The sequence below is a fragment of the Coregonus clupeaformis genome, chromosome 35 (assembly GCF_020615455.1).
Source record: "Coregonus clupeaformis isolate EN_2021a chromosome 35, ASM2061545v1, whole genome shotgun sequence".
Taxonomy (NCBI): Eukaryota; Metazoa; Chordata; class Actinopteri; order Salmoniformes; family Salmonidae; genus Coregonus; species Coregonus clupeaformis.
The window spans coordinates 35,894,026-35,921,931 of record NC_059226.1 but is presented as its reverse complement, the minus strand read 5'-3'; the positions used below and the strand labels follow the sequence as shown (position 1 = coordinate 35,921,931).

The 27,906-nt window shown below is 44.3% G+C and overlaps 2 protein-coding genes and 1 pseudogene across 2 annotated transcripts; 1 reads left to right on the top strand and 2 right to left on the bottom strand.

The window, feature by feature from the left end:
- The first annotated feature begins 999 nt into the window (after positions 1-999).
- Positions 1,000-8,267, top strand: LOC121551655 (meteorin-like protein). The gene is made up of 4 exons (XM_041864362.2): positions 1,000-1,827; positions 2,217-2,620; positions 4,589-4,648; positions 6,870-8,267. The coding sequence occupies exons 1-4, from the start codon at positions 1,754-1,756 to the stop codon at positions 7,205-7,207; spliced, it is 876 nt and encodes a 291-aa protein (XP_041720296.2). The 5' UTR covers positions 1,000-1,753; the 3' UTR covers positions 7,208-8,267.
- A 4,208-nt stretch (positions 8,268-12,475) lies between these two features.
- LOC121550752 lies at positions 12,476-18,294 on the bottom strand (annotated as a pseudogene).
- A 1,858-nt stretch (positions 18,295-20,152) lies between these two features.
- On the bottom strand, positions 20,153-27,171 carry LOC121551893 (aquaporin-8-like). The gene is made up of 5 exons (XM_041864573.1): positions 26,879-27,171; positions 26,283-26,409; positions 21,433-21,647; positions 20,939-21,073; positions 20,153-20,195 (listed from the first exon to the last, which is right to left on the bottom strand). Exons 1-5 carry the CDS (start codon positions 27,169-27,171, stop codon positions 20,153-20,155), a joined length of 813 nt encoding a protein of 270 aa, XP_041720507.1.
- Between the last annotated feature and the right edge of the window lie 735 nt (positions 27,172-27,906).

Genomic DNA, 27,906 nt, shown 5'->3' with positions numbered 1-27,906 from the left:
ACAGCGCGAGCCACTCAACTGTCATGGCCATTCAGAAGGCCTTCCCCTACAGCTGAATTCTGATTGCACTGACCAGAGAAGATAGACAATTGAAAATAATAGCTATTCCTGAGTATAGTTTGGAATACTTTTTATAGACTAAATTAAAATAGTGTAGGTTAAGCAATGCATACATTATTAGTGTTTGAAATGAATAAAACGTGCCCTTTTTTAGCCCTTAGCAGTTTAAAAAAAATCTAGGCTATAGGCTGTTTATGTTATTACTACACAGTAGGCCCATGTCTGTTAAATTTCCACCTGGTTGAGGAAAGGACACATATCTTTTCGTAAGCCTATACCCTAGCAGAGGACTTTCCCCGCAGCTGAGAAAACATCTGGCTAAATTCTCCATATGAGTGCAATTTAACCAACCACATTCCCATAAAACGGATAAGCCTTTGATCTCGCACCACCGGAGGGGGCCAACCAAGTCCTGTGACCAACCAACACTATTATACACATGTGGGTGCTGGATACCCCCGCAAGATGTCGCCATGGACTTGACTTACACCTGTTGTTGCTTGGGCCCGGAAGGATTGCTATTTTGTTCACAGGTTTTAACCCTGATCAACGTTAAACCGAGACGCGCATGCTCTGAATTTTCCAGATGTGCGTTACATGTACACGACCACTAGATAGAGCCCAAGTACCAAAAATATGTTGTGCCTTTTTCAGTTCTTGGCCTGTTCCTAGTTGGCTACAACCGGGAATGGATTTCGTCATCATTACCGTTATTCACCCCCACTCTCCACCCAAATTACACTATCTGTGGCCGTTAGGCTTGGTTATATAAAACGAATCGTAGGCCTATCATTACGAAATGCGATTTCAATTATTTATGTAAAATACAATTGTTATCGTATTATTTTGTTATAGATTTATTTTATAAGTTATTTACTTATATAGGCCAATGTTTAGGGGTTGAATGTACAAATATAAAGTGTTCGGAAAATACGCATCAATACTAGCCTACATAAAGAAAAGGCTTCTAAATAAGAAGTAATTGGCATTTATTGGCATTTGTTTCCTGAAGGCTCCAATTATCCAGCTGTGGAAAAGCTGTGAGTCGCCCAGTGCACCCGAAAGTAACAGATGGCTAGAACCTGTGCTGCGGATCGTCTTTTCACTGAACTAGCCTAAAACAAAAGGGAAAAGAGATCGAACGCGTATTAAGTATTCAGTCGTGTGGGAAACATATGCTTAATTAATGCGGTACATTTTTAAAAAATTACATTTTGGTCAAGCTTTTTCGATTCTTGGACCCACAGGCTATTCCGATTGATAGCCTATACCTACAATTTGCCACAAATAGCCTACATGTTGTTTTATCCATCTTACACAACTTCAATCATGAAATTATGTAACGCCAAATGCAAAATTACCGCCTTTGAAAACGGTTTCGTCTTACAAATCTTTGGGCTTGGTAATTACACCATCATCAACACACACACAAACACACACACACGTTCACACAGACATACAGCGAGGATATCCATTCTCTACCAACGCTGCAAGGGGGCTAGGGTGCACATTACTATTCATACAATGCAGTCAGAGCGTCAGTCACAGGCGTCCACAGATGTTGCTAAGAGAGCATCTCAGTGAGCTTGCAGAAGGATTGGAGCGGAACATTTGTGATGTTTTCTCACCAAGTTGATTTTGGATTCTATTTTCATTCCTATAGTTGGCGGTTGCAATTTCGCCAACTCTAAGGATGATTTTCATGTATTTACTGTTCCTCTGCTGTTTGTCTCCCTGCGCCGCAGATCTATGCAACTGGAGTGGAAGGTGAGGACTTGTATTTCTTTCTGTGGATTATATATATTTTCGTTTTATTTCATTGTTAATTAATAATGCTTTTTTTTGTAGTCAGAACTTCAAACCGGTATTTGACTTTGGGATCGCGTTTAGCCTTTCTAAAAACTTTGTTGTCTAAATATTTATAATTATGATCTGTTTATACCAATATCCTAATTGTTTTCTATCAAAATGGGCTTTGTAAAAATAATAAAATACAATTACGCTATTTTTAACACTTGGATTGAGTAGGGGAAAATAATATACCTATTCTCTGTGAGTATAGGCTGATCTCTCTCGTCTTACATTATTTTCTGACCTGCATTGGTTTCTGAGTGAGTGTGCCCATTTGAACCCTTCTCCTTGTTCTTGGATTGCAGTGGCTTGGCGCGTGAGGCTGAGGCGAACTCGCGGACTGTGCAGCAGGTGCGGCTGCGTTGCACCGAGGGTTCGGTGGAGTGGGTCTACCCGGGCCAGGCGCTTCGGGTCGTCCTGGAACCCAACCTGTCCTCTGCGCGCCACACAACGGTCTGTATCAAACCGTTCCGCAGCTTCCACGGCGCCAGCGTCTACATTGAGCGGGCTGGGGAACTGGACCTGTTAATGACGGACGGAGGGCGGCCAGAGCAGGTGTTCTGTTTCCCGGTGGACGGACCTCAGAAGCCAGCCATCTTCCTCCTGGCGAACCCGCAGAGTGATATCAGCCGACGGGCAGTAGGCTTCAGATATGAGCTGCTGGGCATTCGGACCACTGCGCCCAACCTCGGCCAAAGTGTGTCGCAGTGTGAGTATTTGGCAGTGTTGGAAAAATTACCCAATTGTCATAGTTGAATAAAAGTAAAGATTCCTTAATAGAAAATGACCCAAGTAAAGCGAAAGTCACCCAGTAAAATATTACTTGAGTAAAAATGTACAAGTATTTGGTTTTAAATATACTTAAGTATCAAAAGTAAATGTAATTGCAAAAATATACTTATACTTAAGTATCAAAAGTAAACTAAAAGTAAAAATCATTTCAAATTGCAATAAGCAAACCAGACGGCACAATTGTATTTATATTTTTTATTTATCGCTAGCCAGGGGCACACTACAACACGCAGATATGATTTACAAACGAAGCATTTGTGTTTAGTGAGTCTGCCAGATCAGAGGCAGTAGGCATGACCAGGGATAAGTGCGTGAATTGGACCATTTTACTGTCCTGCTTAAGATTCTAAATGTAACGAGTACTTTTGGGTGTCAGGGAAAATGTATGGAGTTAAAAGTACATTATTTTATTTAGGAATGTAGCGAATTAAAAGTTGTCAAAAATATCAATAGTAAAGTAAAGTACAGATACCACAAAAAACTACTTAAGCAGTAGGCTACTTTAAAGTATTTCTACTTAAGTACTTTACACCACTGGCATTTGGAGATAATAAGAGTTCTCTATTTGTATGACATGGTAATAATATATTTATTTGACACTATTGTTAAAGTTGCAATCCCAATTGTAAATAGACCTAATCATATATTGATATAAAAAAATAATGTATGTTTTGTCAGTTGTATTGGTGTCAAAAAATAACATTGGAGTCCAGAATGAAAGTGATCAACAAGTATCCTTAATGCTGATCATCATACCTTCAGTTCTTTTTAAGTGGTTTTTACTTTAGACCCATATTCTTCTTGGCCATCATTTAACAATTTCCAAGCAAGTGCATCAATAATAAAACACTGATACATTCTAACTTAATCATAGAAGACAATAAACTCCTAGCATCACAGCACATGTCACAAGACATGAGCTCATTCACTGTGTGGGTGGAGGGGTGTGCTGGGGAGACTGAGGGACAGTTTGGGGCACAAAGAAATCGGTCAATTATCCAATTAAAGACCAAACCCAATCTTGCCTAGTCTAGGAAGCACCTGCTGGCCGGTCTGTTGTTTTATCTGGTGGTATCATGTCCACCGGAGGGACAAAACCAGGAAGCAGGAACCAGAGTGGCTGAGGGCCATTGGCCCCCGGGTATCTCAATGGAGAGACCAAATACTTGTCGGATTCTACAGATGCCTCATCTCTCTCTCTCTCTCTCTCTCTCTTTGTGTGTGTGGGCCTGTCTCAATGGGGTGATGTCATTCTCCTGTCCTGGTGATGTCTGTCTGTCTGGGTCTTTCTCTCCCAATATTGACAGAGTGGAGGGGTTCAGTGGAGAATACCAGTGACTGGGGGTCACCAGTCTGGGGTCATTCAATTAGACCGCTATACAATAGAAGTCAAATATGGAGGTCGAGACTCATCAATGCTTTTGATCTGTGTGGGTAATGCTAGTATGGTGGAGGAGATGTGAATGGAGTAGAGAGTAACATGCCAGACATTCCTCCATCTGACCCCTTGGCTTGTTGTCTGGATGAACTGAAGAGGAATGGAGGGAGGGATGGATGGATGGAGCTGCTGCTGGTATGTGTGTGTCAATGGAGTGGCAAGCTGTCTATAATCCTCATCCATCAATCAGTTGTCTCAAGCCCAGCCATCACAGTAGGGCGTTGGGTGTGGTCTGAAGTGTTCAAAGTGGGTTCATCAAGGGTTCTTCTAAGATCCTCAAAGTTCTTAGAAGAACCTTAGGGTACTTGGCACTGAAAATGGAGAGAGAGAGAGAGAGAGAGAGAGAGAGAGAGAGAGAGAGAATATATTGAACAGGGTGATGTGTGCCCCTTTCCTCTGCATAGACCCACACTCTTTCTCTAAACTTCTCTCTCTCTCCTCCCACAGCTAGCTGTCGTCCCTGCAATGACACAGAGCTCCTCCTGGCCATCTGCAGCAGTGACTTTGGTATGTATCAATAGAACATAAATAATGAATCATTGTTCTTATTTACAAATCTAGACTCTATATCAAACACGTATGAAACATTTATAAAAACGGTAAACAGCTATAGCTTTTGACTCCTCCATGTGTCCTAACTCCTTAGTTCTCCATAGATCCATGTAGCCCAATCTGTCCCCTCATCTGCTGGGTACCACCACTAATTTATGCTACAAAGGTCTGGGGTGGAGTGAGTGAGTGGGTGTTGGAAAGGAGATTTTGGGTCTGTGTGGAGGGATGGGTTGGGGTTGGGGTTGGGGTTGGGGTTGGGGGGGCTAGTGGGCCTGATCTGTTCCCAGAAAGCAGCTTTCATAGCTGGGCAGAGGGGCCTGACAGATGTGGGTGCTGAGGCTGCACAATGGCAGACACGTTGGCTTAAGGCTGCAACAGAGCAGAAGCAATAGTACCATTGAGTCCACTCCATTTATAGGCTGACTCCCGTGCCCTGATCTCACAAATCACCATCATTGACTTTTTGATGAGAGAAAATAGCTGGCTAATGAAAGTGTAAATGGCCACGGAGAGTGAAAGGAGGGAATGGAGGGATTTCTGTGCAGTGATAATAAAGGAGTGGGGGATGTGGAGACAGAGAGGAGTGAGAGGGAGTGGGGGATGTGGAGACAGAGAGGAGTGAGAGGGAGTGGGGGATGTGGAGACAGAGAGGAGGGAGAGGGAGTGGGGGATGTGGAGACAGAGAGGAGTGAGAGGGAGTGGGGGGATGTGGAGACAGAGAGGAGTGAGAGGGAGTGGGGGATGTGGAGACAGAGAGGAGTGAGAGGGAGTGGGGGATGTGGAGACAGAGAGGAGTGAGAGGGAGTGAGGGATGTGGAGACAGAGAGGAGTGAGAGGGAAGTGAGGGATGTGGAGACAGAGAGGAGTGAGAGGGAGTGAGGGATGTGGAGACAGAGAGGAGTGAGAGGGGTGGGGGATGTGGAGACAGAGAGGAGTGAGAGGGAGTGGGGGATGTGGAGACAGAGAGGAGTGAGAGGGAGTGAGGGATGTGGAGACAGAGAGGAGTGAGAGGGAGTAGGGGATGTGGAGACAGAGAGGAGTGAGAGGGAGTGGGGGATGTGGAGACAGAGAGGAGTGAGAGGGAGTGAGGGATGTGGAGACAGAGAGGAGTGAGAGGGAGTGAGGGGATGTGGAGACAGAGAGGAGTGAGAGGGAGTGGGGGATGTGGAGACAGAGAGGAGTGAGAGGGCGTGAGGGATGTGGAGACAGAGAGGAGTGAGAGGGAGTGAGGGATGTGGAGACAGAGAGGAGTGAGAGGGAGTGAGGGATGTGGAGACAGAGAGGAGTGAGAGGGGTGGGGGATGTGGAGACAGAGAGGAGTGAGAGGGAGTGGGGGATGTGGAGACAGAGAGGAGTGAGAGGGAGTGAGGGATGTGGAGACAGAGAGGAGTGAGAGGGGTGGGGGATGTGGAGACAGAGAGGAGTGAGAGGGAGTGGGGGATGTGGAGACAGAGAGGAGTGAGAGGGAGTGAGGGATGTGGAGACAGAGAGGAGTGAGAGGGAGTAGGGGATGTGGAGACAGAGAGGAGTGAGAGGGAGTGGGGGATGTGGAGACAGAGAGGAGTGAGAGGGCGTGAGGGATGTGGAGACAGAGAGGAGTGAGAGGGAGTGAGGGATGTGGAGACAGAGAGGAGTGAGAGGGATTGAGGGATGTGGAGACAGAGAGGAGTGAGAGGGAGTGGGGGATGTGGAGACAGAGAGGAGTGAGAGGGAGTGAGGGATGTGGAGACAGAGAGGAGTGAGAGGGAGTGAGGGATGTGGAGACAGAGAGGAGTGAGAGGGAGTGAGGGATGTGGAGACAGAGAGGAGTGAGAGGGAGTGGGGGATGTGGAGACAGAGAGGAGTGAGAGGGAGTGGGGGATGTGGAGACAGAGAGGAGTTTTTGGAGGGAAGATTTGAATCCCTTTTCCACTCATACTCACACAGCAAGATCCTGTTCACTTTATAATTTCCCTCTTTGCCACTTTAAAAAAAACACGTTATTGAAATGCACACAATAATTTAGATCAGTAGAATCATACTGTATTGGTGGCTGTTTAATTGATACATTTATCATCTTTCTGTTTATATAATTTGTTTTCATTACAATAAAACATAAGGTTTATTAACATAACCATAAATTATTAGGCTAACTGAAAACAGTCTCTAATGTTAGTCCCCTCCTCTGCCCCTCCAGTGGTTCGCGGATCCATCAGGAACGTATCCCACAATGCTGAGCGGCAGACATCATTGGTGGAGGTCTCAGAGGGGAGGGTGTACCGGCAGCGTAGCGGGGTGTTCGAGCGCCACACCGGCACCATAGGGGTTCCCGGTTCCAGTTCCACCTGGCACGGTCACATCCACACACTTTTACAGTGTCACGTAAAGCCTGGGGGCGGAGAGTTCCTCTTCACAGGGACAGAACACTTTGGGGAGGCCTGGCTGGGCTGTGCCCCCCGCTACAAAGACTTCCTGTCCCTCTACCAATCAGCTTGGGCGGCTCGTCAGAACCCCTGTGAGTTCCCGCTGGACTGAAGGTGCGTCCCATTTCCTAGTGGTCCATGAGCCATTTGACCTATAGGTAGGGATCCCACGTAGGGTTTTACTTTTTTAAATGGAACACATTGAGTCTCTTCTTTCAACACCTGTTGCCGTGGTGGCGTAGTAGAGATTATGTCGCCGTGGCAGCAAACAAGCTAGATGGGTTCCTCACGACCACAGCGGTTTGAGAGACGTTGTCCGTTCTACTCCTCCTAATTCTATACCGCTCACGACACCAGCAGGGACAAGTCTGTTGGAGCACTTGTGGAGCACAGGTAGTACAAGGCCCAGGGCAGGGGCCCACAGGGGACCCATCCAGGCAGCACTAGAGGGGCCTCCCCTGCCCCTGCCGGCCCCAGCAGGGAAAGGCTTAGAGAGCCTGGCCCTTTGTCTGTCTCTCTTCTCACCGCCCACAGCTCCCAGAGACTAAAGATGGTTTGACTGCTGCTTCTCTCTTTGTCTCTCCCCACACCAACTGCTGCTGACTTTAGGGTCTCTGCATGAGAGGTGTCCTCTGAACTACTGTGGCAGGAAATCATATGAATTTAATGTGTGATTGTTGCTGGAGCCTTTATGTGGTCTTGTTTATTCCTTTCTATGATAGGTTTTGAAATATTTTGTTGTAATGTAAATTAAATGTTTTGTAAATTCACTAGGATTTGCTTATTTACAGATTGATTGTATCATTTCGGTTTTATTACAGGGTATTGATGATGCTACAGTGTAGGTGCAAACCTTCAGTTTGATTACCATTTATTGCCAAATATATAAGCAATGTTTGTGGGGATTTCTTGTGTACTTTTTGGATTGACATGAAATGCACTTTCAAGCAATTATTTATACTTTTGGAAGAAGAGATTTGGTCTTCATAACATTCTTTATTGTAGTTCTTGAGCATTATGGGGAAATATTTGTTGAAAATAGCTCCTCCTGTAGGAAATAATGATCATGAATGATGAGTACATTTGCATGACAATTTGCTGCAACACATTTAAATGACAAAAACATATATTGCACTATTGTATCTATTCTCTATTAAAATAATTACTTTTTATTTCAGTCGTTGAGCTTTTGGCGTTAAGCGTTAGACAACCCTAAGCATTAGAGGGAGAGCTTGGAAGATGAGTGCGTCAACTCCAAACCCCCTCACCTCTGCCCCCCTCCCTCAGTGTTAGCCTGGGCGTGGCAGCCCCTCCTGCTGTATTGTGGGTAGTCAGTGGACTGAGTGACGCAGACAGAGTGGGTTTTTACAGAGCTGCTGGGATAGTGAATGAAGAAGACAATTTTTCTTCAGCTTTATGATTGATTAGATATGTGCCAGGTCCTCTGTCCTTTATCAGCCACATTCAACAGACCTGTGCTTTCGATGGCAGCAGTGGGATTTAAACTCACATCTCAGAAGAGGCTGAAGCCAAAACTAAAGGCACTATAAAATATTGTATCACATTAGTATTGCCAGTCTTGCTAGCTCAGCAAACTGTGGACCAGACAGAGAGATCACTTGAGAAAGCTGAGGTGATGAATGTGGGAGCCTTTATTAGACTGCAGAGCTAGATCGTTTAGGCTCTTTCTCTCAGCAATCACAGCAGTGTTGATAATGTGGTATTTTAGATAAGAGTTAATAAATACTTAATAAATAGTTAATGGCCAATGTGCAAGGAGATTATTAATATGGCCTCAAATAACCCTAGTGATTGAAAACGATCCAGTTAAAATCTCACTGCTCACAGGTGGAATGGTTGCTCTAACCAATAATGAGATTTTACAAGTATTACAACCTGCGTCTGAACGCAAATTCTTAATATAGATTTATATTGGGTCTATCCAGTCCATCTAGCTGTGGTCTATAGAGTGTTTCACAACAGAAATGAGCTCATGAACAATAAAGTCCAGAGACATGAGCCCCTCCAAAAGACCAGCATCTAAAAGCACAAGGCCTTTGTGTCTTTTGATATATCTGGTATGGAATAGGTTTAAATGGATGTTATAGCTCCATCCATATGCAACGCAGTGCATAATCTCTGTTTTATAGGGGAATGGGGGTTTAGAGCCAACTGTCCAACAAGTTTCTACTTTGGCCCTTTTCCTCTGCATCCTATACCGCCCTAATTATAAGCAATGTTAATGCAATAACTCAGCGTAAAATTAAATACAAATGTCTAAGATGGGGACAGATAATGAGGAGGCTGAATCAGTCTATTCTTTTGGGGCTGTTGCTCCCCGATCACAGCCTGGGAAACAGAGTGAGCAGAGGTGGGGGGGGGGGGACTTTTCGGGGCCCCAAAAATCTAAGGGCCCCTCCCAATGCCTATTCCACACTTCTACTTGGCTGAGCAGGAAGCACAAATTGCTGTGTTGAATGTTTTATTGGGATTAAATAGCTGCCAATGAAAGTGTAAATGACTGTGGGCTGAATGAGGCCCCCACAATGGGCCCACGGTGACAAGGCCCCGGCAGACTTAATTATCATTGTCACAGACGCTGTTGGCCAGGAACCACTGGGCCTCATGAATCCAAGGGGGCAATTTCAAGCCAGCAGACCGGTCACTTTATCCACCAAGATCAACCATGCAAATAAATGTGACTTCCCATCGTATCTTTATGCTCCTGGGCCCGGTTTCCCAAAAGCATCTTAATGCTAAATTCATCGTTAGAATCTTAGTAGGAGCATCTTTAAATCTCTGAGCTGTTTCCCAAAACCATCGTTACTAAAGTTGCACTTGAAAACGCTAATTATTTACCGACTGCCTCACCACTCGTAGAACAGCTAAGTGCGTCGTTTTTGCCCTTTGCGTCACTTTATTTACAGAAGATCTCTGCTAAACATAGAATCAAGATGTTTATCTGTCTGATTGTGACTGCCGATAACTTCAGAACGAAGTTGACTACAAATACGAAGTTGCCAAAATCTTTGCAATTGTTACAAACAAGTGAAGGATAACAAGATGCATCAAATTAAAACCGAGACGACTGCATTAAAAGATAAACGGGGCCCCGTGTAGCTCAGTTGGTAGAGCATGGTGCTTGCAACGGCAGGGTTGTGGGTTCGTTTCCCACGGGGGGCCAGTATGAAAATGTATGCACTCACTAACTGTAAGTCGCTCTGGATAAGAGCGTCTGCTAAATGACAAAAAAATGTAAAATGTAAACTCTGTCTCCTCTATCTTCTGACCCTTTCTCTTTCTTTCTCTTTCTTCTTTCTATCTCTCTTCTCTTTCTATCTCTCTTCTCTTTCTATCTCTCTTCTCTTCTCTTTCTATCTCTCTTCTCTTCTCTTTCTATCTCTCTTCTCTTTCTATCTCTCTTCTCTTCTCTTTCTATCTCTCTTCTCTTTCTTTCTATCTCTCTTCTCTTTCTTTCTATCTCTCTTCTCTATCTATCTGTCTTCTCTATCTATCTGTCTTCTCTATCTATCTGTCTTCTCTATCTATCTCTCTTCTCTTTCTATCTCTCTTCTCTTTCTTTCTGTCTCTCTTCTCTTTCTGTCTCTCTTCTCTTATCCTTTCGTCCAGTTATCATCAAATGTAGTTTCTTCATGAGGTTTTGATAATAATAACTACTGACACAATAATCCACTAGACTTCCTCTCTTCACTGTATTTTGCTTTCTCTCTCTTTTCTCTTTCTTTTCCTCCCCCTTGATGAGGTTAAAGGTTAAATCAATACGCTCAACCTGATCAAATCCACTACGTTTGCTGTTCGCCAACTCAGGCAGGACATTTTTCTTAGAAAAGCACCCTTGAAAATGTTTACAAAACCCTAAATGGCATTGTGTTTTTAACCAAAATCAAAAATACTATTTGAAAACTTTAAATGCAAAATTGTGGTTTGAAAAAATTATGAACCCCACTCACCTCCAACTCATACCTCCTAAAGTCTCCAAAAAAGTATATTTTCAAACCCAGACCTCCCTCACCAAGTCACCATTGTCCTCCTGGGGGGGGTACCATATCAAATTTCCGAGCTGAATGTTGTCTACTCTCCGGTCTTTTGAGGCCACACAATTCCCATCTTTGGGAATTCTCCAACCGGGCTCTGAGGGAACGACGTCCTGGGGTTTTCCAGGAGCGCCTGGAAGCGGGAGGCCGGGAGCCCCTCGGATGGTGTGCCGGCAGGAGTCCCTTCCATCTGGGGGGTAATTGGTTTATCCCACCGCCTGGCCAGCTTTCCCATGTGGGCCACTGCTGTGGGGAGGCCTGGGGTACAATGTGGAAACAGCATGAGACCCTCCAGACCAGACTTGGTCTCCTTTACAGGCTATGGGACCAGGAGCATGGGAGCACAAAGCTAACGCATGGACATGCCAGAGATGCACCCTGTGGTTTGGAAAAGGTCCTTCATTATTTTGTCGTCTGTTGTTTGCGTTTGAGCTGTGTTTTTTGGTAATTGACTTATGGGGAAAGTGATTTAGTTTTGTTGTTTTTGTTGTTTTTATACCCCAGCTGATTCATAAGGTAATGAGATGGAGAGTTGGGCCAAAGTTTTACAAAGTGGTGAAGCCCTCCATACACAACACACCTGGTTGGAAATTCAGTTTGCTTTTCCACGTTCTTTTCTACATAATGTTCTGCATTCAGCCATTATTTTGTTGGTCTTCTAAAATGGAATGCTGAAATTTAGTCTCAGTATCCGACAGAGAGTGATAACCACATTTCTAATATTTCCAAAGTATCTGGGTGTTTGCAAAAGTCAGTCCTTGACACAAACTGTTCCATGCTGAGAATAACTTGACTGATATACACTCAGTGTACAAAACATTAAGATCACTTTCTTAAATATTTTTTCTTGCCCATTCACCCTGTGAATAGCACACATACAATCTTTGTCTCAATTGTCTCAAGGCTTAAAAATCCTTCTTTAACCTGTCTCCACCCCTTCATCTACACTGACTGAAGTGGATTTAACAAGTGACATCAATAAGGGATCATAGCTTTCACCTGGTCAGTCTATGTCATGGAAATAGCAGGTGTTCTTAATATTTTGTACACTAAGTGTATGTTAAAAATACATGGTTGACAATAGCTTGTCACTTTTTTTTATAAAAAGCTTTTAATCTCAAACAGTCACAGGAAAATAGTGTCCCCAAAATATACTGGGAAATTATTATTTTAGAATTGAATGATTTTAATTAGGATAATAATGGTGATAAAATATGCAACAACAATGGTGATAATATAACAATAATGGTGATAATATAGCAATAATGGTGATAATATCTGTAACAACAGTGGTAATCTCAGACCTATCAACTCGACATATGGTATTACTTCATGAGAATACGTGTCTTCCTATCTCCAAGCAGTAGTCTGAAAAATAAACAGCTAACATAAGAGGTTATAAAGATTATGTATTATTGTGACATTATAGATCATAATTCAGTATGCTCGCTTTCACATCAGTAATAATAAGACTACACATTGAGGCACATGAGAAAACACATACAGTGAAATGGTGGGCACATACTTCAGTTTCTCCATGCATCATCCTGCACAGTCTCATATGCATTCTTACAGTATAGCTGCTGAACCAGACTATTCTGTCTGGGACGTAGCCTCATTGAATGACATCTTAGAAGTAATTTAGTAGGATCTCTGTGTAGCCTATCCTCACCTGACCAGTGCAGCAGCCACCAGTCCACCAGTTATAGGTCCTACCCAGTAAACCCAGTGGTAGGTCCAGTAGTTGGCCACTATAGCAGGACCCAGGGCTCTGGCCGGGTTCAGACAGGTTCCAGACACATCTCCACTGGAGAAATAATAACAGCAAAGAGTATTAGAACCATGATAGTAGAAAGCGTTATTATCTCCAGGTATGCAGCAGAATCATGTCCATCAAAACAACCATGTGCTGTATCTCTACCCATGATGTTATGAAACTAAAGGTTGAGATAACAAGTATTTCATGTTTTGCTATAATCTCATGGTGTAGTGTGGGAACAGTAAATACATGACTTAGAAATGCCCAGAAGGCCATAATAGCAATGTAATAAACGTGTTATCTGAACTACCTATCTAAAATGATGATCTAATCTGTATGTCACAAGAATGCACATTTTAGCAGTGGCTGTTCCATATCTTCAGTTGTGGATGTAAACGTTGATAGCAACTTAATTTGAACGTCTGTTTATCATTCATTATTTCTTTGTTCATCATTAGTTAACATTTTATAAATCAGTATATCATTTGTTTATATATTTATAAACAGTGTATGATAATGCAAGTTAAGTCCATGTAAATCATTTATAACAAACTCTATTTAATAGGTAACAAATTATATAATAGTGGTTTATAAATAGTTAATAATCAAACCTTCAAATCAACTTTTTCCAAACATTATCTATCCAGGTTGATTATTAAGAGAACAAACTGTTTTTTTTAGGAATTACTTGTACCAGGCCCAGGAAAACCTCCAGGCCCTAGTAACCCTATAGCAAGACCTGACCAGGTCATGTAGCCAGGAAAAACTTGGTGCTTAGTTACAGTAAAGAAAATTCCACCTTACAATGGAAAAACTCCACTCTTGGCCCTTTCAGTAACTCGCCCAGCCAGGATGTTGATGATGACAGTGCAGCCCACCATGAAGGGCACCATGGGGCTGCTACTCTTGGCGTTGACCGCCCCCAGCAGCACCACCATGGTGACCAGGCAGGTCATGGCCATCTCCCCAAACAGAGCCCCCCACAGCTGATCTTGTGACTGCAGCAGGGCAAACGCTGCCCCCTGGGCCTTGGAGTAGTTCTCTGTTGTGGTCATCAGCTGAGGAACAATGGATTCAGGTTCATTTACTGGCAGTGGTGTCATTATACTACTACAAAAACCCAATTAATTGTCTGATGAGCTAAACTGGGGTCATGTCTGTTGTCTGCATATCTAATCACTGTAGCTGTGAATATATATATTTTTTGCATCAGTTTTGATTTGATTCAATCCCCCCAATTTTTTTTTCTGCATTTCAAATCATTTCAAGGTGCAAGACAAAATTATACCTCCTGTGAAGAGGTGTGAATGAAGGAGTCAGGCGCAGGAGGTAAAACACCGAAGTCCAGAGTTTATTCCGTTTACATAAATAAAACGCACCCAGCGTCAAAACGAAATATTCCACCTTGGCAATAAAAACAATGAAACAATCACTCACAAAGACAAGGGGAACAGAGGGAACACTTATACACATACTAATTAAGGGAATGAGCACCAGGTGTATGTGTTTGACAAGACATGACAAGTGGAGTGATGAGAATGGGATCGGCAGTAGCTAGTAAGCCGGTGACGACGAACGCCGAAACCTGCCCGAACAAGGAGGGGAGGCAGCCTCGGCGGAAGTCGTGACAGTACCCCCCCCCTTGACGCGCGGCTCCAGCAGTGTGCCGGGGACGGCCAGGAGGACACGGAGCAGGGCGAGTCGGATGGCGACGGTGGAAATCCCTCAACAGGGAGGGATCGAGGATGTCCCTCCTCCCGCACCTCAGACTCCTGGAGCGGACCAGCTACCACCGGCCTCAGGAGAGACACATGAAACGAGGGGTTAATACGGTAATCAGGGGGGAGTAACAACCTGTAAGTAACCTCGTTTATCCTCCTCAGGACTTTAAACGGCCCCACAAACCGCGGGCTCAGCTTCCGGCAGGGCAGGCGGAGGGGTAGATTCCGGGTCGAGAGCCAGACCCTTCTGACGACGCGCTGGAGGCGAACGTGGGCAGCGTCCCAAGTCTCCTCCGCGCGCTGAAACCAGTCATCCACCGCAGGAGCCTCGGTCTGGCTCTGGTGCCACGGTGCCAGGACCGGTTGGTAACCCAAAACACATTGTAAGGGTGTTAGGTTAGTGGAGGAGTGGCGGAGAGAGTTCTGAGCGTATTCTGCCCATGGCAGGAACACCGACCACTCCCCCGGCCGGTCCTGACAGTAGGTCCGCAGGAACCTACCCACATCTTGATTCACCCTTTCCACCTGCCCATTACTCTCGGAGTGAAATCCAGAGGTCAGGCTGACCGAGACCCCCAGCCAGCAGCTCCCGATCACCAACGCCGTAGTTCTGCTCCGCCGAGCTGAGCTTCTTCGAAAAGAAGGCACAGGGGCGGAGCTTGGGTGGCGTGCCCGAGCGTTGGGATAAGACAGCGCCTATCCCTACCTCGGACGCATCCACCTCCACTACGAACGGTAGTGATGAATCGGGGTGAGCCAGTACCGGGGCTGAGGTGAACAGACCCCGCAATCTACTGAAGGCCAAATCAGCCTCAGCAGACCAGCGGAGCCGGGACGGCCCACCCTTCAACAAGGAGGTAATGGGAGTTAGTGGAGGAGTGGCGGAGAGAGTTCTGAGCGTATTCTGCCCATGGCAGGAACACCGACCACTCCCCCGGCCGGTCCTGACAGTAGGTCCGCAGGAACCTACCCACATCTTGATTCACCCTTTCCACCTGCCCATTACTCTCGGAGTGAAATCCAGAGGTCAGGCTGACCGAGACCCCCAGCCAGCAGCTCCCGATCACCAACGCCGTAGTTCTGCTCCGCCGAGCTGAGCTTCTTCGAAAAGAAGGCACAGGGGCGGAGCTTGGGTGGCGTGCCCGAGCGTTGGGATAAGACAGCGCCTATCCCTACCTCGGACGCATCCACCTCCACTACGAACGGTAGTGATGAATCGGGGTGAGCCAGTACCGGGGCTGAGGTGAACAGACCCCGCAATCTACTGAAGGCCAAATCAGCCTCAGCAGACCAGCGGAGCCGGGACGGCCCACCCTTCAACAAGGAGGTAATGGGAGTTGCGACCTTGCCAAAGCCCCGAATAAACCTCCGATAGTAGTTGGCAAAGCCAAGGAAGCGCTGCACCTCCTTCACCGTGGTTGGAGTCAGCCAATTACGCACGGCTGAAAATCTCCCTCCATCTCCACACCTGTGGTAGTAATGCGGCATCCGAGGAAGGAGATTGACTGCTGGAAAAACTCACACTTCTCTGCCTTGGCATAAAGATACTTCTCCAGCAGTCGGACCAGTACCTTGCGAACCAGGGACACATGCTCGGCGCGCGTAGTGGAATACACCAGGATGTAGACCACCACACCGCGACCAAGCATGTCCCGAAACACCTCGTTCACAAAGGACTGGAAAACGGATGGAGCATTCATCAAACCGTAGGGCATCACCAGGTATTCATAATGCCCCGAAGTTGTGCTGAATGCTGTTTTCCACTCATCCCCTTCCCGAATACGCACCAGGTTGTAGGCACTCCTGAGGTCTAATTTGGTGAAAAGATGGGCCCCATGCATTGACTCAATCACTGAAGGAATGAGGGGAAGAGGATAACTAAATCGTACCGTCACCTTATTCAGTGGTTGATAATCAATGCACGGGCGTAAACTGCCATCTTTCTTCTTCACAAAGAAGAAACTTGAGGAAGCAGGTGAAGTGGAGGGACGTATATATACCCCTGGCGCAGGGACTCGGTGACGTATGTTTCCATAGCCTCCGTTTCAGCCTGCGACAGGGGATACACATGACTCCTGGGAGGTACAGCGTCTACCCGAAGGTTTATCGCGCAATCCCCCTCCCGATGAGGTGGTAATTTAGTCGCTTGCATCTTGGAAAAACGTGAGTGCCAGATCATGGCATTCGGGTGGAATGACCACGGTGGGGGTACCGTCTGGACTTTCCACCGTGGTCGCGCCAACGGAAACACCTAGACACCTACCCGGACTCTCACGCGACCACCCCGTAAGAACCCTCTGCGGCCATGAAAAATTGGGGTTGTGAAGGGCTAACCACGGAATACCTAAGACTACAGGGTAAGCAGCAGACTCAATAATCAAAAAAGTGATCTGCTCAACATGCGTCTCCTGTTTAATCATGGTGACTGGTACAGTAACCTCCTTAACCAACCCGGACCCTAATGGTCGACTATCAAGTGCTCTGATGGGGAGTGGAATGGATAGGGGAACCAATGAAATGCCTTGACGGCATGCAAATGCCCTGATATCAGGTTTAACCCCAACCTTTGACATAGAAGCACCTAGCACACCCCCTATGAGCTGACTGATGAGGTAGGGCACCACCATATTCAGCTTCATGCCTCCACACAGGTAGATCGCCATGGTAAACGGGGGGTTAAAATGGGAGCCGCTGTGGAGGTCAGAGAGAAATAGCAGAAGAAAGGTCAGATAGCCCAGGAGGGTTGGGTTTTACACAGTATATTTCACAGTTTTACATTACACACCCACAACTTCAGACTTTCACCTTTGTATCAGTTCAAGGAGATTGGCTTTAGATATTGATTAGACATTGTTAATATGTTCACTCAATTATTAGGAATAACAATATGAATGGAGTCACAGTTTCTTTATAAACGTGGGATATGTGTCAGGTGCATCTGTGAAATCGTAACACATTACACCATAATGCCCACTGTTTATGAGTTGAATGGCACTCGCTGGAATGAGAATAGTTTTACAACCTTGTTTTTTAACTCTGCACACGACGAAGAAACACATAATCACCACAAAAATAATATGGGACTTATGGGTTTTCCACGCCGTAAATGTTTTCAGTATTTTGACCCGAATATTGAAACAATATAGAACACTGCCAATATGATGGAATAACGAGCATGCGTTGCACTCAAATACATTCATTACACTCATATATAGCACACAAAATACTGTTCATGAGAAATATAAATGCTCTATTGAAAACAAATTATTAACGTTCATCTCAAAAGGAGACCAAAGTACAACACTGTAATGTAATATGTGACACTTTGCAGACACTTTTATCCAAAACAGCTTACAGTACAGTGAGACAGTGTGTCAATACACTGTATATAAACACACAGACCCATCTCCTCACCTGATCTCTGCCATGCAAGCCACCATGACCGCCACAGCCAGACCATGGACAAGAGCTGGCTGCAGCCTCCCTGCTGCCTCCACGTTCTCTATGACCGACACACAGCCGATGAACACAAAGAACATGGTCCCCACCAGCACGGCTGGACCAGGCGCTCAAACTTGTTGTGAGGCTTGACCAGTGCTTTCTTAGAGTCTGATGCCATCAGGGATGTCCCAACGTCACGCAGTTCCATCGTCTCTTCTGTCATAGTGGAGAGGAGTTTGGAGAGATAGAGAGAGAGAGAGAGAGAGAGAGAGAATAGAGGAGAGAGATATAGAGTAAATGGAGTAGTTTGGAGAGATAGAGATAAAATAGAGGAGAGAGAGAATAGAGGAGAGAGATATATAGTAAATGGAGTAGTTTGGAGAGAGAGAGAGAGAGAGAGAGAGAGAGAGAGAGAGAGAGAGAGAGAGAGAGAGAGAGAGAGAGAGAGAGAGAGAGAGAGAGAGAGAGAGAGAGAGAGAGAGAGAGAGAGAGAGAGAGAGAGAGAGAGAGAGAGAGAGAGAGAGAGAGAGAGAGAGAGAGAGAGAGAGAGAGAGAGAGAGAGAGAGAGAGAGAGAGAGAGAGCATAAAATTGAATTGCTCCATTGACCAATGATGGACTCTTTGACACTGATATTCATTTTATGATTAATCCAAGGCAGTTTACTCTAGTGAACACAGTACAACAGACAACCAGACAACGAGTTTACAGTATAAAAGTATAGTAATCATCAAGCAGACAGATGCTTTGTTGGCACTGATTTGAAAACAATATTTTCAGCATAGAGCATATGTCAATATCATTATGACATCTTTTAACAATTTAAATAAAGAACTCATTTTGTTACTTTGTTAATACAGCAGCCTACTACGAGACAGAACGTTCTAGATTTCCAGGCCAAGCAAAAAAGTGTAATCTTGGTTAACCTGCTTGTATTAATCATACATAGGTCATTGATGTTGTCCAGTCCCCGCTAGATAAGATAAAACATTAAAACTAGACAGTTTGACCAAGGTCTGCACCTGTGCAAAGTCTGCTGCTGTTATCTCTGAAGGGAGTGAAAGACAATCCAATGAAATTGGCTTTTTACACTTTAGCATAATATCTTATTTGTCCTAAATGGTAGACCCACCCATCAGCAAATAACAGGTGCTAAATTGACATTGTAAATGTGTAGAATGTGGCAAAATCAGACTGTTACTGCGCTTACAGGCATCATGTATGTACTTATTATTGAGGGGGCACTAATGGAATTAATGAATTAATTGAATAATTAATTTGTATTAATTGCACATGAAAGAAACAGTATCTTCTACATTTCCAAAGTACAAATCAATAAATGGACATGACGATGCCTCTGCTGTGTTGTACACGTTTATACTTCATTTCTTGAATCTTCACTGCAACATTTTTGAATGTTCACATACTACTGTCTCAAATGAGTGTCTGCCATATAAATATAATTACTAGAAGAGTGGTCCCCATTCAAGTCAATGAGGCCATAATGGGAGGACCGGTAGTCTGATGGGCTATGTCCTTTCTAGTAATTATATTTCTATGGCTGAGACACTCATATCATGACAGATGCTGCTAGACTTTCAGTCAAAATAGCAATTACAGTGTAAAAATCAATGTTATCTAATGTGGCTAGTATCTGGATGTCTGTGTGCAGATAATCAGTGAAAAGGCATGATGCATATGGAAGGTTTTATGACAGAACAAGTGAGAGTCAGACCAATGCAAGGCTGTAGTTCAGCACATCACCAAAAGGTGGCAATATAAAACACAGAATATTGTCCAGAAGTAACTTTTACTATGTCTAAAGGCATCATTCATATAAATAAATATGCAATGCAATATTTAATGTACAGAAATTAATTTATACAAATGGAATTGAATAAAATACATTACATTTATGGACAATAGATGATCATCATATATACCGGTATACAATAAAGTTGAATTGGTACGATTATTTTAAACTAAGACACATGGAAATAGCAATACAAAAATACTGTTCGAATTTATGTGGATTTTGGAAATTGATGTTTGAATGGACTTGAACTAGAAACCTACATCTGTATCACCTCAAGAGAACTCGGGTTTTCTCATCCCCAAGCAGTAATCTGAAAATTGAAAAAACACCATCAAAATAATACAGAATTGTTGAATGTAACATCACTCGACACATTGTTGGTTCCACACATTTTTTTATTTTTATTTTTATTTTTTTTACCATAAATGTAAATAATTCCTAAAAATATGTCTTAGACAACACAATACTTTAACAAGGAATATCAAGATAAAAAGGTGTCAAATCCACACATTGTTAAAACTAGGTTAACGACTCTAGACTGAAGTATTGTATATAAGCACCCAATGTAAGAGTAACTTTCCATCACATCTTTAGCCATTGATTTTAGAGGGACAGTTAGTTTCTATTTTTTATTTATTTAACCTTTATTCAACTTAATGTTCATCAAGTTGAGGACAAACAGCCCTGTCTAACAGCCATGTTAGGATACAGTGCTTTATCGCACAAGACAACATATCCCTGTATGGTGGTGGTGGATTCTCTTACGGATTTGCAAGAACTTATGTCAGACAAGGCTTCTAATCCCCACACTTGCACCTTGTGTAGGCAACTTCCATTCAATAGTAAATATATTCCTTTCTAATCTATGGAGCTCCAGTTGGATAATTATTTTTATATTAATGGTCATTTCAAGAACAAAGATTAAGGCTGATTTCCCCAACAAAGTGTTTCAATAGTAGCCTGGGATCCAGTCTGTTTCTGTTTAAAACCAAACAGGACAATGATGTAAACAGCCAGGTATCCAGGCCCCAGAAGATCAGAGCTGTACAGTACCGTATCAAGCTGGCGGTTAGCAGGGCTCCAGACATGGGTCCCACCCAGTAGATCCAGTGGTAGCTCCAGTAGTTGGCCACCACGGCTGGGCCAAAGGCACGAGCTGGGTTCATACATGCCCCAGACACCGCTCCCCTGTAGAGGACATGATATAAAAGTGATCCATGAATGAATGATAGAGTATGTGGTGACTTACGGTACACAGTTGGGGGTGTATTGTGGTGTACTGTTTTATTGGTAGTATACAGGGATTTATCTCAGTGGAAGTTAACTATACTGTACAAAGGTAGGCCATTACATCAAACGTCTCTATGTTTGTTCCTGAAAAGTTGTCCTGCAGAATGTACAGTACAGTATTTCTCTAGGCTAATTTGTCAAACCTTTCCAGCCCTCCTCCCATCCTATCCTCTACCCGCACACCTTACATCAATCTACTCCACTCCACAATCACCCCACCCACCTCACCCCACAACTTCTATCCCATGGGTCCTCACCCAGCCAGGATGTCTGCAGTCACGGTCAGCCCAATGCAGAGAGGGGCCAGCAGGCTGCGGGTGCGTCCATTCACGGCCCCCATACACACCACCATCGTCAGGAACAGAGTCATGATCACCTCTGCCACCGTGGCCGGTACTATCTGGGTGTCTGCCTGCACTGTGTTGAATGCTGCCCCTGAAACTTTGGCATAGTTCATGGCTGGGGAAATCACCTGGAGAAGGAGATATTACTGATATTAATATAGGATCTGTAGGGAGAAAAGTATAGGTTCAGATACAGAAGAACATTATTTAACATTTGCTTATCGACTGCTACTTTCATATTCTACCTCTGTTCAGAGTTTGTCTTTTCAAGTATGATAAAAAATATATATATATATATATATATATATATATATATATATATATTGAGACACAACACAGCAATAGATAGGTAAAGTGTATATCTGTGTTATTTTCTAGACATCTTGCAGTCCATTTCTTCCACTCTCAATGAGATACTATCATGTGTTGGTCAGGTGATGCATACCCAGCTAGCACATAACGTTCTGAGAACCATATCTTTCTTAGAGCTTGGTGAGAGCGTGGTTGTCCTATGGTTATTTTGCATACAACCTTCTCACAACTTTCTGGGAATGGTGCAGGATGGTTGCTTGACTTTGGAACATTCTCAGCACATTTAAGGAACTTGACATTTCTTGGTATTTCATTACTTTTACAAAACGTTTCCTTAAAGTTCAAACATGGTTACATTTAACTAAAATGTTGGTAATGTTATAGGAACGTTCTCCAACTGGTTTGACATTAGGAATGTTCTCAAATAGTTCAGAGAACGTTAAGAAACAATGTTATTTTGGGGGAATTTCAGTCCTTCTGCATAATGTTTCTTACAGGTTTCCTCCATGGTTCTATTTAAAGCCATGTTCTCAAATTGTTCCGAGAGTGTTAAGAAATGTTCCAAATTTTACCGGTCAGGAAACATATGGCTTCATTCCCAGAACCAATGGGAAACCAAAAATGTATGTTCCCACAACTTCCAAGGAACCTAATGTGCTAGCTGGGTAATGACCAACAAGCTCTTGACTTTACAAGGTGGTTAAACACAGACTCAACTCACCCTTGTTCAGCTCTACAGATACTGTACATGTAAATGACTGCCAATAGAGTAAAGTGGGTGACTGCCTGGTCACTCAACCCTCATGGACTTCAATTGCTTTATCATTTTACTGTCCTGATAGCAGCCAGGAGAAGAGCAGTGTAGGTGTAGAAAGCGATTTACTGTTAGGATAAGTGTGGAATGTAGAAGTGTTGTGTATTATGGGACGATCAAACTGCTGAAAGTGTGAAATATCTAGAGAATATTTTCCTAATGTTTACATAGTCTTTATGACAGTAGGCCTACCAGGTAGTTACCAAATACTATACAGTGGGGAAAAAAAATATTTAGTCAGTCACCAATTGTGCAAGTTCTCCCACTTAAAAAGATGAGAGAGGCCTGTAATTTTCATCATAGGTACACGTCAACTATGACAGACAAAATGAGAAAAAAAATCCAGAAAATCACATTGTAGGATTTTTAATGAATTTATTTGCAAATTATGGTGGAAAATAAGTATTTGGTCAATAACAAAAGTTTCTCAATACTTTGTTATATACCCTTTGTTGGCAATGACACAGGTCAAACGTTTTCTGTAAGTCTTCACAAGGTTTTCACACACTGTTGCTGGTATTTTGGCCCATTCCTCCATGCAGATCTCCTCTAGAGCAGTGATGTTTTGGGGCTGTCGCTGTGCAACACGGACTTTCAACTCCCTCCAAAGATTTTCTATGGGGTTGAGATCTGGAGACTGGCTAGGCCACTCCAGGACCTTGAAATGCTTCATACGAAGCCACTCCTTCGTTGCCCGGGCGGTGTGTTTGGGATCATTGTCATGCTGAAAGACCCATCCACGTTTCATCTTCAATGCCCTTGCTGATGGAAGGAGGTTTTCACTCAAAATCTCACGATACATGGCCCCATTCATTCTTTCCTTTACACGGATCAGTCGTCCTGGTCCCTTTGCAGAAAAACAGCCCCAAAGCATGATGTTTCCACCCCCATGCTTCACAGTAGGTATGGTGTTCTTTGGATGCAACTCAGCATTCTTTGTCCTCCAAACACGACAAGTTGAGTTTTTACCAAAAAGTTCTATTTTGGTTTCATCTGACCATATGACATTCTCCCAATCCTCCTCTGGATCATCCAAATGCACTCTAGCAAACTTCAGACGGGCCTGGACATGTACTGGCTTAAGCAGGGGGACACGTCCTGCACTGCAGGATTTGAGTCCCTGGCGGCGTAGTGTGTTACTGATGGTAGGCTTTGTTACTTTGGTCCCAGCTCTCTGCAGGTCATTCACTAGGTCCCCCCGTGTGGTTCTGGGATTTTTGCTCACCGTTCTTGTGATCATTTTGACCCCACGGGGTGTGATCTTGCGTGGAGCCCCAGATCGAGGGAGATTATCAGTGGTCTTGTATGTCTTCCATTTCCTAATAATTGCTCCCACAGTTGATTTCTTCAAACCAAGCTGCTTACCTATTGCAGATTCAGTCTTCCCAGCCTGGTGCAGGTCTACAATTTTGTTTCTGGTGTCCTTTGACAGCTCTTTGGTCTTGGCCATAATGGAGTTTGGAGTGTGACTGTTTGAGGTTGTGGACAGGTGTCTTTTATACTGATAACAAGTTCAAACAGGTGCCATTAATACAGGTAACGAGTGGAGGACAGAGGAGCCTCTTAAAGAAGAAGTTACAGGTCTGTGAGAGCCAGAAATCTTGCTTGTTTTTAGGTGACCAAATACTTATTTTCCACCATAATTTGCAAATAAATTCATAAAAAATCCTACAATGTGATTTTCTGGATTTTTTCTCCTCAATTTGTCTGTCATAGTTGACGTGTACAGTGAGGGAAAAAAGTATTTGATCCCCTGCTGATTTTGTACGTTTGCCCACTGACAAAGAAATGATCAGTCTATATTTTTAATGGTAGGTTTATTTGAACAGTGAGAGACAGAATAACAACAAAAAAATCCAGAAAAACGCATGTCAAAAATGTTATAAATTGATTTGCATTTTAATGAGGGAAATAAGTATTTGACCCCCTCTCAATCAGAAAGATTTCTGGCTCCCAGGTGTCTTTTATACAGGTAACGAGCTGAGATTAGGAGCACACTCTTAAAGGGAATGCTTCTAATCTCAGCTTGTTACCTTTATAAAAGACACCTGTCCACAGAAGCAATCAATCAATCAGATTCCAAACTCTCCACCATGGCCAAGACCAAAGAGCTCTCCAAGGATGTCAGGGACCCGATTGTAGACCTACACAAGGCTGGAATGGGCTACAAGACCATCGCCAAGCAGCTTGGTGAGAAGGTGACAACAGTTGGTGCGATTATTCACAAATGGAAGAAACACAAAAGAACTGTCAATCTCCCTCGGCCTGGGGCTCCATGCAAGATCTCACCTCATGGAGTTGCAATGATCATGAGAACGGTGAGGAATCAGCACAGAACTACACGTGAGGATCTTGTCAATGATCTCAAGGCAGCTGGGACCATAGTCACCAAGAAAACAATTGGTAACACACTATGCCGTGAAGGACTGAAATCCTGCAGCACCCGCAAGGTCTCCCTGCTCAAGAAAGCACAAATACAGGCCCGTCTGTAGTTTGCCAATGAACATCTGAATGATTCAGAGGAGAACTGGGTGAAAGTGTTGTGGTCAGATGAGACCAAAATCGAGCTCTTTGGCATTACCTCAACTCGCCGTGTTTGGAGGAGGAGGAATGCTGCCTATGACCCCAAGAACACCATCCCCACCGTCAAACATGGAGGTGGAAACATTATGCTTTGCGGGTGTTTTTCTGCTAAGGGGACAGGACAACTTCACCGCATCAAAGGGACGATGGACGGAGCCACGTACCGTCAAATCTTGGGTGAGAACCTCCTTCCCTCAGCCAGGGCATTGAAAATGGGTCGTGGATGGGTATTCCAGCATGACAATGACCCAAAACACACGGCCAAGGCAACAAAGGAGTGGCTCAAGAAGAAGCACATTAAGGTTCTGGAGTGGCCTAGCCAGTCTCCAGACCTTAATCCCATAGAAAATCTGTGGAGGGAGCTGAAGGTTCAAGTTGCCAAACGTCAGCCTCGAAACCTTAATGACTTGGAGAAGATCTGCAAAGAGGAGTGGGACAAAATCCCTCCTGAGATGTGTGCAAACCTGGTGGCCAACTTCAAGAAATGTCTGACCTCTGTGATTGCCAACAAGGGTTTTGCCACCAAGTGCTAAGTCATGTTTTGCAGAGGGGTCAAATACTTATTTCCCTCATTAAAATGCAAATAAATTGATAACATTTTTGACATGCGTTTTTCTGGATTTTTTTGTTGTTATTCTGTCTCTCACTGTTCAAATAAACCCACCATTCAAATGATAGACTGATCATGTCTTTGTCAGTGGGCAAACGTACAAAATCAGCAGGGGATCAAATACTTTTTTCCCTCACTGTACCTATGATGAAAATTACAGGCCTCTCTCATCTTTTTAAGTGGGAGAACTTGCACAATTGGTGGCTGACTAAATACTTTTTTCCCCCACTGTATATTGAATTATTGGATGTTAGTACTAGAAAGTACACATCGTTACCAAATAATTTCATATTAAAGTGAAATAAATGTATATGTATACATTTATGTTTTCAATTTCAATAATAAGAAAGAAAAACATTTAAATTCAAATCCAATTAAATACCAAGTTAGTACTAGTAGAAACAGTGCAACTCACATTTTAGTAGGCTACAGAGGGGTACCCACCTTGGCTAGTCCCGCCCCTATCATCCCTCCACACATCTGAGCCAGTATGTAGGGGACCAGCAGTATGATGTTGAGACCCCCGATCAGAAACACAGACACAGACACTGCTGGGTTGAAGTGCCCCCCACTGCAGAGAGAGACATTGAATAAATGAATTACCGTAATACATTTTAATTAAGTTATTTTATTTGAAATAGTTCCCAATAGTTTTTTTTAGATGAGGCACATCATTTAGAAAACAAGACAAACCATTTTAAATATAGAGGCATGTAGCAACAATAAAACCATAATACCTAAGTAAGAAAAAATGCTAATGTAAATTGCCTGATCAAAATGATGCAAGTGTGATAATAACATTCTGTTGTGCGTTTTTTATCTCTTACACACCAACATACTGCATGTTGAAAGCTTAGGCACAGACTCTTCTCTTACTCTGCTAACGTTTGAACTCCTGAGCATCAACTTCCCAGCCTAGTCCCAAAACCTATACCATATCACGGCCAGAGAGCTTGGCTATACAACACAAACAGATCTATTACCAGGCTATCACCTTCCAGCCTCTCACCACCAACCTCCAGGGGGTCCCCCAGCCGTACCTGATCTCACCCAGCACGGCGATGACGATGCCCAGGGCCAGGCCATGTGCCAGGGCCGGCTGCAGCCTCCCGGTGCCCTCCGTGTTCTCGATCACAGACAGACACCCCACAAAGATAAACAGAGATGAACCCAGCAGCTCTGCCAGACAGGGCTGGACATAACGTTCGAACGCACCCCTGAATGGCTTGGTACCGCTGGTTCCATCTGTGGCTGGACCTGGACCTTTCCCCTCTGGCTGGATCACACTGATATCCAGGTCCCATAGCTCGGTCTTAGACTCTGATAGAGCCATGGTGTTGGGTTAGAATGAGTGAGACTGGAAACAGCCAGTGGGTTGTTAGCGCTCTTAAGTCTAGGGCTTATGGAAGAGTGCTGATAAGGAATAAGAAGGGAGGAGGAGGGGTGAGGTGGATGAGGAGGAGGGAGGTGGAGGAGGGAAGGAGGAGGTGGAGGGCCGAAGACAAGGAGGGAGGTGGAGGTGAGAGGCGGCGGTCGGGTGATGTGAAAGAGGAGGAGGGTGAAGATAGCAGAAAGGGGTGGAGGTGAGGGGCGGAGGTGGGGTGAAGTGAAGTGAAGGAGGAGGAGGGTAAAGATAGCAGAGGGGGTGGAGGTGAGGGGCGGAGGTGGGGTGAAGTGAAGTGAAGGAGGAGGAGGGTAAAGATAGCAGAGGGGGTGGAGGTGAGGGGCGGAGGTGGGGGTGAAGTGAAAGAGGAGGAGGGTAAAGATAGCAGAGTGGGGTGGAGGTGAGGGGCGGAGGTGGGGTGAAGTGAAGGAGGAGCAGGGTAAAGATAGCAGAGGGGGTGGAGGTGAGGGGCGGAGGTGGGGTGAAGTGAAGTGAAGGAGGAACAGGGTAAAGATAGCAGAGGGGGTGGAGGTAAGGGGCGGAGGTGGGGTGAAGTGAAGGAGGAGCAGGGTAAAGATAGCAGAGGGGGTGGAGGTGAGGGGCAGAGGTGGGGTGAAGTGAAAGAGGAGGAGGGTGAAGATAGCAGAAAGGGGTGGAGGTGAGGGGCGGAGGTGGGGGTGAAGT

Excerpts from the sequence above, each read along its gene's own strand:
- LOC121551655 (XM_041864362.2), top strand. The coding sequence starts at position 1,754 with ATGATTTTCATGTATTTACTGTTCCTCTGCTGTTTGTCTCCCTGCGCC. Across the intron at positions 2,621-4,588 it reads CGGCCAAAGTGTGTCGCAGT|CTAGCTGTCGTCCCTGCAAT; the intron begins GTGAGTATTTGG and ends CTCCTCCCACAG. Across the intron at positions 4,649-6,869 it reads CATCTGCAGCAGTGACTTTG|TGGTTCGCGGATCCATCAGG; the intron begins GTATGTATCAAT and ends CTGCCCCTCCAG.
- LOC121551893 (XM_041864573.1), bottom strand. The coding sequence starts at position 27,171 with ATGGCTCTATCAGAGTCTAAGACCGAGCTATGGGACCTGGATATCAGT. Across the intron at positions 26,410-26,878 it reads GCCGTGCTGGGTGAGATCAG|TGGGGGGCACTTCAACCCAG; the intron begins GTACGGCTGGGG and ends CTCTCTCTGCAG. Across the intron at positions 21,648-26,282 it reads TAGGGGCGGGACTAGCCAAG|GTGATTTCCCCAGCCATGAA; the intron begins GTGGGTACCCCT and ends CTCCTTCTCCAG.